The following is a 13,798-nucleotide window of genomic DNA, read 5'->3' on the forward strand; positions in this document are numbered from 1 at the left end:
CAGCCTGGTATCTTGCAATCTTAGAACTGTCTTTCACAGTGAATGTCCATTTGGACCAAGCTGGATGAAACTTCCAGCCTTGTTATAATTCCCCACAAATTTGGTCTTTTCAATCCAAGTGCGAGCTCCCACCTGCATTCCTGCAGTGAACCACAGAGACTTTTGCTGCTCGCTCTCTCGTGGATTGAGGCAGACCAAATATCACAAGTGTTTTCAGTGATATCTTTGTGGAACCTGTAACCTAATCTTTACAGTGGCTTCCACTGCATCCTTCCACTTGACAATGTGAATCACATAGGCCTTATATATAGGCAGAAATGCTAATTAGCTAATCTTGAAGAGCCAACTCTTTCACCTTGGAAAGAAATGGAACAGTATAAAGCGAGATGTTCACAGTTGTGGGGGGACAGTGGCAATGTCACTAGACTAGAAATCCAGAAGTCAAAGCTATTGCTGTGGGGACATGGGTTCAAATCCCATCATGGCAGTGGAATTTAAATTCCATTAATAAATCTGGAATATAAAGCTAGTCTCAGTAATGATGAGCATGGCAGCTATGATTGATTGTTAGAAAAACCCATCTGGTTCACTGATGTCCTCCAGGGAAGGAAATATGCCATCCTTACCCAGTCTGGTCTACATGCAACTCTAGACCCACAGCATTGTGGTTGACTCTCAACTGCCCTCTGAAATGGCCCAGAATGTCACTCAAATCAAGAGCAGTTGGGGTTAAATCAAGAGCAGTTGGGGTTGGCACTGTTGACACACAGGCTGCTGCCATTGCCTCCTAGCGTAAATACTTTGCACCTTCTGCGCATTAAAACAATCTAAGCCTTCTGTTGATCTCAAACCACCCAGGCTTACCATCAGGCAGACTTCAGGACAGGTCACATGACCCCCTTCATTTTATCTTTAAATTTAAAGGAGAAGTCCCAAAACATCACTCCCATAAACCTCAATTGTAACATGTTTCACTGCACCCCAATTGGAAGGATTCAAACAAGGAGTTACAGCAAAGAAGGGTATAGATTTGGGACGGAGAAACATGTTCAAGGACATTAATGAAGACGGCCACAACCTGTTCCGTCTTTGACAGCACTTATGCCACTGCTGTTTTTTTTCTAGCATGGAGATTAGAATTTTAAAAATTAATTCATGAGATTGCGACTAATGAGGCCTGCATTTATTGCCTATCACAGATGAAGCCTCCTCACGTGGCTACATCTTCCATCATGTGTCCTGTCAAGAGCATCAAAGTTGGTGTGGTGCATATTATCAAATCACACCTATTTGGCACTTTCTCCTGATTTTGTCCATGAAACCAGCTTCTTGCCTCCTCGGCCTTATTCTCACTAAATTGCTGACTACCCAAATTCCCCTCCTAATGCACAAATTAGCTGATAATTGCCAGTTTTATCTTCACGGACTGTCCCCCTCTTTAAATCTGTCAACGCTCATTGCTTTGAGAAAACCAATCCTTGACCCTGTTCTTGCAAAACTACTACACATTTCCAACTTCTCTTTTCTTTCAAGACTAACAACACTTGACGGATGCCTTCAAATTCATGAATAGTTTGGACAGACAGACGTGGAGAGAATATTTCCACTTGTAGGAGAATCAAAAATGAAGGGCTAAATACAAGATGACTATAAATCCAATAAGGGGTGAAGATACATGTCTTTACTTGTGGTTAGAATGTGGAACTTGTCATTACAGGAAATAGTTGAGCCAAACAGCTTAGATGTTTTCAGAAGCAAACAAGGAGAAGTACCTGAGAGGAGGCAGATGAAATGCGGGGGGGCGGGGTGGCACAACACAGTTTCAGGCTAAATGGCTGTTTCTGCACTGTATAATCTAGGTAATATTATGTACTCAGTCCCTTTACCATTAAAAATGACAATTTTGTATAACTATCCTTTATTCAACAAGTAATTGCTTAATATGTTGACATACATTATATTTAGAGAATTATACTGACAGTTGTCAAATAAAACAGCTGTGTATCTGCACAAGATTTGGACCATAGATGCAATCTGCCTTTCTAGAAGTGTTAAAATATAAAATCAATATTTTACAGCTCAGTGTAAAGTCTTTGATACAGGATTACATATAGATATCAGAACAGAATTTTTGTCCTTCAATATTATTTGTACTGCCACAAGTTACCCAGTGCATTTATAATTTTTCTCAGACTATTAAATCCTGAAAAACAAGATGTCAGCAATATTTGTTTTTTTTTAAATTAAATTACTCTGGTTTATGCCATAGAGAGGAAGAGAACTCCAACTATGTTTCTACTGCAGAATGCATCAAAAATCTCAGCATAAAATTACAGCATCCCTTTATAAATGCAACACTAAAGAACTGCCCTGTCAGAGACAAAGTCTATTGTCATTGTCACCACCTGGACATAAAGCATCAGCTGGGCATAGCACAGATAGAAGTCAATCAGGGGCTGTTTACTGTAAGCATGTGATCCTCCCCAACCAAGCCCCAATGCCCCGATCCAATCATGTAATGTTTTATGTCTCAGTGATACAGACAAAGAACTCAATTACCCAATGACCCCTAGTTTCATTATAGGAGGGTTAGTGATTTCATTCTGAATTGTAGAATCTCAACACTTGATTTATACTGAAAGAAAATAATCCAGAACTTAAAATCCAGTCGTTGATACTAAAAAATACAAAATGGTCAGAACCATCCTGTGTGATATTTGTACAAAACACTGCACTACTAGACCACTGATAGGAAATGGCAGACCTGCCTTAAGACATTTAGTGTTTAGCAGTTACATTTTATTAAATCTCCCTTCCATAGAAGTTTAGAAACAGTGAACAGTTCTTTCATTATTCACAATGCAACAGCACCTCAAACTGTGCAGTCATATCATCACAGACACCAACATCTTAATTCTAATCACCTAGATGCATATGCTTAGTTTGAAGATTGTACATTCATACTTTGGACTTAAATCATAGTGGTTCAATTCCATAATAATATTGCAGTTTTTTTTTAGATGAAGGGAGGCTCAAAACACTTCCGGCACCACTCAATCTTGGTACAAGGTGGTGAATCAATCGGGAGTGCCACCTTCACTTGTTCTTCTGTCAAGTGCTCGTAAGCTGCTCTGTATTCTCTATCAAAAGCATCTGTAATCACAAGTATTGAGCCAGGTTAGGATTCAATTGAGTAATACATTCAAACTTACATTTTGTTTTTGAAGATATTAACACCTCTACAGACCAGAAGTCAGACAATGAGCAATTACAATGATTCAGCATGCAAGGAGGCCATTAGGCCAATCATGGTCCCAAACTCATTTGCTATTCTCAATGCTGTACATTTTTTTCCTTCAAATATTATTAAATACTCTTTTGAATGTTAAAATTGAATGTTTCAACACCCTTTCATGCTCTGAATTCCAGACCACCCACAAATCATGAAAAAAATTCCCAGTCTAGTAATTTTGGCAATCATCCTAAATCTGTTTACTGGCCCACTGATGTTTTGGCCACTCAAAAGCTTTCCTGATGCTGAACACTTCTATCGAATCTCCCCTTAACTTTCTCTACTCCAACAATTCCTCCAGCTTCTCTAGTCTCTCACAGAATCTCTGGTAGCATTCCAGTAAATATTTTCTGTACCCTAAGACCTTGACATTCTATCTGAAGTTTGACAGCCAAAACTATATTATCCTCCAGCTTGTGCCTAATGAGTGTTTTATGAAAGATTTAACACAAGTCCCTTGCTTTTGTACTCTGTTCTTCTATTAGTAAATCCAAGGGTCCCATACGGTTTTTATTAAAAAGTCTTCTCAACTTGTGCTACCTTCAAAGATTTGTGGATATACACCCCAGATCTCTCTTCCTGCATTTGCTTTAAAATTGTACAAGTTAGTTCATGTTGTCACCTATTCTTCCTACCAAAACGTATCACTTCATCCTTCCCAGCATTAAAATCCACCTGCCGAGGTTCTGCCCACTTTCAGTCTCTGTCCTCCAGAGATCTGTTGTCAATATGGACTTTCATTTGACCAAGTATCACATAATAGCTATTTAGCAAAATTAAAGCCCATGAAATTAAATCTACAGGGGCAACATGGATTCGGAATTGGTTAAGGGATGAATGAAGAGTAGTGATGAATGGTTGTTTACAGAAGGCATTTGATAAGGCGCCACATCAAAGGTTATTGTGGAAGATAAAAGCTCGGCTATTATTGGCATGGATAGAAGATTGGCTAGCTAACAGGAAACAGTAGACATAAATAGGTTATTTTCTGGTGGGCAAGATGTAATGAGTGCTTTGCCACAGTGCTGGGGGCTCAACCTTTTGCAATTTATATAAATGACTTGGATGATGACACAAAGATAGGGAAATAAGCTGAGGAGTACATAAGGCCACAAAGGCATATAGATAGGTTTATTATATCAGAGTTTGCATCATCTGCAAATTTTGAACTTGTGTCCTGCATACCCAAGTCCAGGTTGTTAACATATTAAAAAGGGCAGCAGTCCTATTGCTAGCCCCTGATGAATATCACAGTATTCTTCAATGCAGCCTAAAAAATAAACACGAATGAGGAGTAGGCCATTTGGCACCTCAAGCCTTCTTTGCCATTCAATAAAAGCATGGCTGATTTGATTGTAACCTCAACTCCACATTCCCACCTACCCCCTTGCTTATTAAGACTCTATTTAACTCTGCCTTAAAAATATTCAAAGGCTCTCTTCCTTGAAAGGCAGTGGAAGCAGAGTTCCAAAGACTCATGGCCCTCTGAGAAAAAAGTTCTCATCTGTTTTAAAGGGGTGATCCTTTATTTATGATCCCTAGTTCTACATTCTCCCACAAGAAACATCTTCTTCCTATCCACACTGTCAAGACCTCTCTTATATGTTTCAATCAAGTCGCATCTTACTCTTCTAAACGCCAGTGGATACAATCCTAGCCTGTCCAACCTTTCCTCATAAGCCAACCCGCCCATTCCAGATATTAGTCTAGTAAACCTTCTCTCAACTGCTTCCAATGCATTTACATCCTTCCTTAAATGAGATGACCAATACTGTACACAGTACTCCAGATGTGGTCTCACCAATGCCCTGTATAACTGAAGCATAACCTCCCTACTTTTGTATTCAATTCCCCTCGCAATAAACAATAACATTCTATTCACTTTCCTAATTACTTGCTGTATCTGCATAATTTTTGCGATTCATGCAGTAGGACACCCGGATCCCCCTGCATCCCAGAGCTCTGCAATCTCTCACCATTTAGATAATATCTTCTTTTTTATTCTTGCTGCCAACATGGACATTTCACATTTTCCCACATTATACTCCATTAGCCAGATCTTTGCCCTTTCATTTAACCTATCCATATGCCTTTGTGGCCTTGTGTACTCCTCAGCTTATTTCCCTATCTTTATGTCATCATCCAAGTCACTTATATAAATTGCAAAAGGTTGAGCCCCCAGCACTGTGGCAAAGCACTCATTATATCTTGCCCACCAGAAAATGACCTATTTATGCCTACTGTTTCCTGTTAGCTAGCCAATCTTCTATCCATGCCAATAATAGCCCCTACATTACGAGCTTTTATCTTCCACAATAACCTTTGATGTGGCGCCTTATCAAATGCCTTCTGTAAACAACCATTCATCACTACACTTCATTCATCCCTTAACCAATTCCGAATCCATGTTGCCCCTGTAGATTTAATTTCATGGGCTTTAATTTTGCTAAATAGCTATTATGTGGTACTTGGTCAAATGAAAGTCCATATACACATCACATTAACAGCACTACCCTTACTACCACTTAATTCAAAGAACTGAATTTAATCAAACATGATTTGTCTTTAACTTGCATTTTATAAGCACATACTTTTCCCAAATACCAATTTCTAGGGGTATAGGTACATTGGTCAAGGACAACACTTCCTCTTTAGAAAAACACTTCGCAGCACTTTACCTGTAGTCACGCAAATTTTCTTTTCAGGTGCTTACCCAACTCCCTTTTTAAAGCCACAAGTGAATCTGCTTTACCATACTCTCAGGTAGTGCATTCCAGATCCTAACCACTCACTGTATAAAAAGTTTTCCCTCATGTCACCATGGTCTTTTTGTCAAACATGTTAAATCAATGCCCTCTGGTGGCTGGACCAATCCACCAATGGAAAAAGTTTATTTATCTACTGTCTAGATCCCTCATGATTTTCAGCAGCTCTACCAAATCTCTGAACCGTCTCTTCTCCAAGGAGAACAACTCCAGCCTCTCCAATCTATCCATGTAAGTGAGGTCCTTTATCCCTGGAAGCATTTTCAAACTTTTTCTGACCCTCTCTGAAGCCTTCACGTCCTTCCTAAACTGTGGTGCCCAGAATTGGACACACTACTCCAGCCGAGGTTGAATGTTGGACTCTATGTATCTATTTACATAGACCAAAAACTGATTCTACATCCTGATCTCCTGTACCAAGGTCATCGCTAACTATTGCACCAATGCCATCCTTGATCAACAGAGCTGCCCCCTCCACCTTTACCTAGCTTCCTATTATTCTTGAATGTCATATACCCCTCAACATTCAGGACTCAATCCTTGTCAACCTGCTGCCACATCTCCATAATGGCCATCAGATCATGGTTATTTACTTCAATGTGCACTATTAATTTACTTTATGAATGCTACCCACAGATAGAGAGCCTTCAGTTTTATCTTTGTTATCTTTTAATATCTAGTCTTGACTATTGGTGTATTCTTAGTTTTTTTAAAATCTCAGTTCTTTCCTGCTATTCAATGACCCTCATTTCCCATATAACTATTATGCTCTCATGTTTGAATCTACGCCTCGATTTGCTACATCTACCCAAGCTTAATCCCTCACCTCGAAACGTCAACTCTTTACTTCTCCGCCGATGCTGCCAGACCTGCTGAGTTTTTCCAGGTAATTCTGTTTTTGTTTTGGATTTCCAGCATCTGCAGTTTTTTGTTTTTATCCCTCACCTACCTTGTTTAGTTTAAAGCCCTCTCTACTTCCCTAGTTGTGTGATTCTCAAGAAGACTCGGCCCAGCACAGTTCAAGTATAGACCTTCCCAATGGTACAGCCCTCAGTACTAGTGCCAGTGCCCAATGAACTAGAACCCACTTGTCCCACACCAGTCTAAGCCACGCATTCATCTCTCTAATCTTAGTTGCCCATTGCCATTTTGCATGTGATTCAATTAACAATCCAAATATTACCTTTGAGGGGTTCGGCTTCTTAATTGGTACCTAGTTCCTCATACAGATTATGCAGAACCTCTTTCCTTGTGCTGCCTATGTCATTGGTACCTACATGGACCATGATGGCTGGATCCTCCCCCTTCCACAGCAAGTTCTTCTCCAGCCCTAAGCAGCTCATGGTAATATTATAGTAGTAATCTTTAGTTCTGAGAAGATTAAAGTTGCAGTGTATAAGGTAATTAAAAATTGGGCCTTAGATTGCCAAAACAACAAGAAATGGCAGTTCAAAAGGTGACACTTTTAAAAAAAAGTCAGAATAGAAGAGGAGGAGTTATTAAACAGCAGGTGGAACTACTTAGCTAAAAGAGCTGGAGATATGATGTCTGCAGTCCAGAGAGATGTTTTTATTTGGGAGGTAAAACTAAATTAGTTTAAAAGCTTTCAATATACCTTGAAAAGTTGTAAAACCCATTTACTTTCATTTGATCAAAAAAGAATTGTAAATGAGGGGTAATTAGTCTAAAAGGTCAGTTCAAGGACAGGCCAGAGCAAGCTACATCATCATGGAGTTGGGTGGAATGTAGGATGCTCTCTGGTTTTCAATTTATCTGAATGCTGAGAGAGTTAGTTGCAGTTTGGACCTCATGATTTGCAGCTCAGAGAAGATAGCCAAAGTAAATGACTGTTAGATAAATGTGTCCTGTAAGCACAGCAAAAATCTAACTTCTTCATTTACCACATGGAAGGTGGGTGAGACTTGATCTCAGTTTGAGTCTTTGAGGGAACAGAACTTGAAGATTACCTAGTTCGAAGCTAGTGAGAGAATCTACAGTGGGCCTCTGTCTTATTGCAAAAGAAAGTAATCAGCTGAATTAACTTTGAAGTATTGAAAAGTCTAAGAGAATTCTCAGGGGAAGCAAATAGTAAACTTGAGTGTATAACATACGTAGTAATAATCAAATAAAGTTTAGTGCTTTTGTCATTTAATTTTTTTCTATACAATAAAGTTTGTGTTTAAAAAAAGTGAAATCTTGTGATGTAGTTTTATTGGTTAGAAGGAGATGTTTGGATTTCTATTTAAATGTTAAAGGTCTCTTTATCTTAATGCCTTCCATACTTGTGCTTCTGAAAGGGCTTCCTTCTTCCTTAACCTAGGATTCGACTCCACTATGGTAGACGCAGCCTTTGACCATGTCCATTCTATTTCATGTACTTTTGTTTCCACCACTTTCCCTGAACAAAGAGCATCATCCACCACCATCTCCAGCGTGATGCCTTCACCGAATGCATCATCCCCTCCCCCTCTGTAATCCAAAAGGACTGTTGCCTCTGTAGTACCCTGGTCCATTCCCCCATTATCTGCAAGACTCCTTCCCTTTCCTATAGCACCTTTCCATGCGAGCGCAAGAGATACAACACATGTTCTTTTATACCACATTCCAAGGCTCCAAACAACTCCAAACATTCCTTCTAGATGAAACCGTGATTTACTTGTACTTCCTTCAATTCAGCATATTCACCTGCTCATGATGTGGGTTTCCTATATATTCAGGAAACCAAAAACAGATTGGGTGACGATCTTGTGGAACCCCTCTGTTCAGATTGACATTCTAAGCTTCTGGTCACCTATCATTTTAATTCTTCATCTTGATCCCACTTTGACCTTACTGTCCTTGCCCTGCTGCAGTGCTTCAACGCATGCTCAAGGAACAGCATTTGATTCTTCAGTTTGACACATTACAGCCTTCTAGACTCAAGAATGAGTTCAACAATTTTAGATCTTAATTGCTGCCCCCATTTTGTTTTGTTGTTCTTTGCTGGGTTGGTTTTTCCTCTCGTTTCTCTCATTTAGTTTGCTTTCAGGTGGCAGCTGGTCCGGATCCTGCCATTTACATTTCCTCTAGAAACATCTTTAGTTTCTTTACTTAGACTTTAGATGATTATTTGAATACAAACAATGTGCAAGGGTATGGGGAAAAGGCAGGACAATGGCAGTAGGTCAAGGCTCAGTTGGAGAGCCAGTGCAGACATGGGCTGAATGGCCTCCTTCAATACCATTAAGATTCTGTGATTCTGTATTCAGAAGGACTTGTCCCATTAACATTCCCTTTGGTCTTGCACCTTGAAAATCTTCGCGTTTATTCTCTCCTACTCTCCGCCCTATCACAGACCTTCCCTTTTGTTCTTCTTCCCGCCTTGCACAAAGCTTAAAGCCTATAACATTTCTAACTTTTCTCAGGTCTGCTGAAAGGTCATAGACCTGAGATGTAACTCCATTTCTCTCTCCACAGATGCTGCCTGACCAGTTGAATATTTTTAGCATTTTCTACATTTATTTCAGATTTCCAGCATCCCCAGTAATTAATTTCTACATCAGTATAGCATCTGTTTCAGGAATTATGATAGACAATACACAAGGGTTTGAAAAATCCTATAATTAATCTGAAAAAAATGTCTTGCAACTTGGTTTCAGAACACAGAGTTTTGCAACTTGCTAATAGGTTGCTCAGGCAATGTCAGTTACTGGTGCCAAACAGGCCGAACAACACCATTTAAGTGTCAGCCATGGCTCAATAGGTAACACTCTTGTCTCTGAATCAGAAGGTTGTGAATTCAAATGCCACTCCAGGACCCAAGCACAAAAATGCAGGCTGACATTCCAATGCAGTATTGAGAGTATATTGCACTGTTCACTGTATTTTGGATGAGACATTAAACTGAGGCCCCATCTGCTCGCTCTCAGGCTGATGTGAAGATCCCATGGCATTATTTTGAAGAGTAGACAGGAGTTATTCCCATTGCCCTGGCCAATACTTATTTTTAAATCAACATTACAAACAGATTTGGTCATCATATTACTGCTTGGGGGAAGCTTGTGTTTCCTAAATTACAACAATGACTACGTTTCAAAAGAACGTCATTGGCTGATAAGTGCTTTGGGGTATCCTGTGGTTGTGAAAGACAGCAGTTATTCACAGGCGTTAGAATCTACAAATATAAATGGGAGCATTAAGATGCAGGGAACAACATAACATTTACACCTGCAGTTACTGGTGAAGATTAGGTATGTTTAAAAAAAAAACAGGTTTATGGCAGAGGCTATTTTTGTTTTCAGCATTTGCATATTATAGAAGAGCTCTCACGAGTTTCTGACCTTTGTCACTTGGTTTCAGGGTATTTGCGAGGTGCATCTCTTTTTCTTTAGCATTCAGTGCAGATCAGCATTGCTTCTAGTGCTAGATACCAATGGTGAGCTATTCAGCAGGCATGGATAATTTTAAAACTGGCACATGCTGTATTATTGGAATTGGGAAAATTGCCTTCAGTTTCAATCTTGAGATGGAGATTTCAGTTCAGTTTATGTTTTGGCAAGAACTTCAGATCAGAAAAGTATTTTCCATGGTACCCACACCAGTCTGTACCTAATAGCAGGTTTAAATGTTGTGGATATTTTCTACACTTGTTTAGGAAGTAGCAATTTAGCAAGTATTCAGGGGTTAATAGGCAAACTTGCAGCACTGGTATAAAAGTTTTAGGATAGCCTAGAGGCACAATGCATACCACTGTCACAACATATAGCATCAGTTAATACAATACATATCATAAATAACATTTAGCAACTGTACATTAGGATTGCCTTAATTTTAAAATTTCATTTCCAAAAGTAAAGTGTGCAGGTGTTCAGAAGGTTGAAGGCTGCAACAAATCTGAAAATTCTACACATTAAACATGGAATCTAGTCTTACTTACCAATATCAATATTCTCTCTTCCAAGGGCCACCAAAGAAAGAAAGAGAATTTCCCTGTACATACTCCTGTGAAGAAAGAAAAAAATTCCAATGACTATCTAGCTACTGAATCTAAATCTGTCAAGATATACATACTAAAACCATTAATGTGCACTATCACAAATTGAGGCAATGGTTATTTCCAGCAGTTATTCACAAACATTAGAATCTACAGATATAATAGGAGCATTAAGATGCAGGGAACAACATAACATTTACACTTGCAGTTACTGGTGAAGATTAGGTATGTTTAAAAAAAAACAGGTTTATGGCAGAGGCTATTTTTGTTTTCAGCATTTGCATATTGTAGAAGAGCTCTCACGAGTTTCTGACCTTTGTCGTTTGGTTTCAGGGTGTTTGCTGGATTCCTTCAAGAGTAGGCATATAGGTCCCAACACATCATTGGTCTGGATACTTCTCACTATTATATGCAGGGGACTCTTCTCTACCTGACTATCTGGAGTTAATCCACCAGCCACATCTTTGTCTGTGAATAAAGAAGATTAATTTGATATTTTAGAACCAGAGGCATTCATTTTGATGACAAATTTATTTTGCTGTTTCATGCTCATGCAGTGCACATCTACAAATGAAAACCATCAATGTATGTTGCTTTGAGGTTTGGTGAACAAAATTTGAACATGAGAAACAACTTTTCAAAATGTCCATCTTTGGCTTTCCAAAAAGTGTTAGAATGCACAGGGAAGTCGGGAGCAGAGATGATTAATCAAGAGTCAATCAGAGCAATACAATGGATATTCTATTCAATTTGTCAGAGATCCAGACCAGATTGTGAAATTCAACAGATAATTGGATAAAGCAGACAATATTCTAGATAGAAACTTTAATGTCGCTTGTCAAATAATCTTAACTCTACATGAAACTATTACAGCCATGTTCAAACAACAAACTGCACTAGTCTTTTGTTACATAAGCCATGACACAAGTAGTGTTTCCATCAACTTAAGCTTTGTACATGTAACTTATTTTGTACAGAAACAACTGCTGATCTAAATAGTATTTGCTTGTGATTTATTTCCTGTGTTCACAGTTCCTTAACGAACATATTCCCATCTATTCGGATCCAACTTTCACCCACTTATTTGTACATTCAAATTTGGGGTGTTGCTTCAAGCAGCAATAACTGAAATTGATTTGGTCAAATTGAATTTAGATTACAAATTCACTTACTGCTCCTGGGTTTTACACAGCTGGGTGGTAATGATAAAATGAGTGATTGACCTGTACATCAGTATTTCTTCTAAACTGACTATTTTATTTTGATGGGGGTTGGGAGAACAATATCTATTGGTGTTGCATTTACTGTTCGGCAAACTACAAGCCCACAAATTAATAACAGGGACACCAAATAAATGCAAAATAAAGAAAGAAAAGCTATCCTGCGCAGTCCATCTCAGTCACTTACTTCTGTTTCTCCAACGTATATACAGGGGATCACCAGGTTCTTGATGAAGATTAATGTTATCCCAAAGTAGCTGGATGTAAACCAGTTTGCTGTCCTGTGAAAGACTTGACTGCGACAACTAGGGGGGAAAATACATAATTTGAGAACTATTTTCCACGTTTAAAATGCACAAGTGAACTAATAAACTGTCAGAGGGAAAATAACTGCTCCTATTCAGTTTAGAGAATTTTGATAATGTATATAACATATGAAACTGCATAATCCATGAGCAATCAAATTATGAAGGGTCCTTCATGCCTTCATGCAGTCAAAAACCATTTACATTTCAAGAATAGAATGATTAGCTATCAAGGTCTCTACTGCTGCACATGTATGTAGTAACAACCCTGGGCAGATTGAGTTTTCATTGCAGTACCAATAACATTTGTCTGGTTGAAGATAATGTAGGAGTTGGTGTGTAAGAGCTGAATACTGGGCGAAATGTTTGTTGTAGATTGCAGAAGTTTATGGCTGCACTTGATTTTTTGTTATAAAACAGATTAGTATAGCAGCTGTCTTTCCTACCCTTTCAGTTGACTCTCAACCACCCCCAGTGAAAAGAATTATGAGCATCTGAAGATGTTATTGCTAGAGAAATAACACTCCTCATTTCAACCATCTATAATCAGCAGCAAGCACTTCCAGGTCAGAAAAAGCACTGTCAAAATCAGAGTAATGCTCTATTTTTCCACAATGGTCTCAGCCCCTAAAACACAGCAAATTATCCTGTGGATTCAGAGTAAGACTGCCAAATTAGGAATTGTGCTGTAGGACAATGCCCACCTGGTAACTGAACGGAGACAAGGCCCTTGGAAGTAAAAAACGCTTTCATCCCATCAATATGAGCTAACAACTTACCCTATCCTGTATGACAGAAGTGGAGGAGTTAAAATACTGTGTCAGAGGGCAAGTATATCATTACTTAAATTGTTTCTCACATCAATACAGTTTTACTTCATTTTAGCAAGTACTTAATGCTGATCTTTTCCAGGACAATTTTAGTGCCTGCTCATAATGAAATGACTGTCTACCATTGTAATTGCTGTGGTATGCATATTTCTAACTAATTAGATGTCCACTTTTGCAATTATATAATGAAAGTTAATAGCACTAAAATATAGTTGCAGCGAGAAAAATGACAAGTTATCCTTTGCTTTCAAATGTAATGATTCACAAGGTTTCATCTATTTTTATTCTTTGAGCAAAGATATTATTTTCAACTCATTTTGTTACCATACCTATGGTACATAATCATCTTACATTTGTTCAACCAATTTATGTAAGCATAGACAGTGGGATAAAGCACCAAAGTTCAAACCACCT

The 13,798-nt window shown here is 38.6% G+C and overlaps 1 protein-coding gene across 4 annotated transcripts in view; it reads right to left on the reverse strand.

The window, feature by feature from the left end:
• Positions 1-1,901: 1,901 nt before the first annotated feature.
• Positions 1,902-13,798, reverse strand: part of dennd4c (DENN/MADD domain containing 4C) — a 176,956-nt gene continuing 165,059 nt past the window's right edge. For all 4 annotated transcript variants that reach the window (XM_041185809.1, XM_041185810.1, XM_041185812.1 and 1 more), the window contains 4 exons: positions 12,437-12,554; positions 11,344-11,497; positions 10,973-11,037; positions 1,902-3,153 (listed from right to left, as the gene is read on the reverse strand). In XM_041185809.1, coding sequence (XP_041041743.1) covers positions 3,017-3,153; positions 10,973-11,037; positions 11,344-11,497; positions 12,437-12,554 — 474 coding nt within the window. In that variant the 3' untranslated portion in view covers positions 1,902-3,016. The remainder of the gene's footprint in view (positions 3,154-10,972; positions 11,038-11,343; positions 11,498-12,436; positions 12,555-13,798) is intronic.

This window comes from Carcharodon carcharias, chromosome 4 (assembly GCF_017639515.1).
Source record: "Carcharodon carcharias isolate sCarCar2 chromosome 4, sCarCar2.pri, whole genome shotgun sequence".
NCBI lineage: Eukaryota > Metazoa > Chordata > Chondrichthyes > Lamniformes > Lamnidae > Carcharodon > Carcharodon carcharias.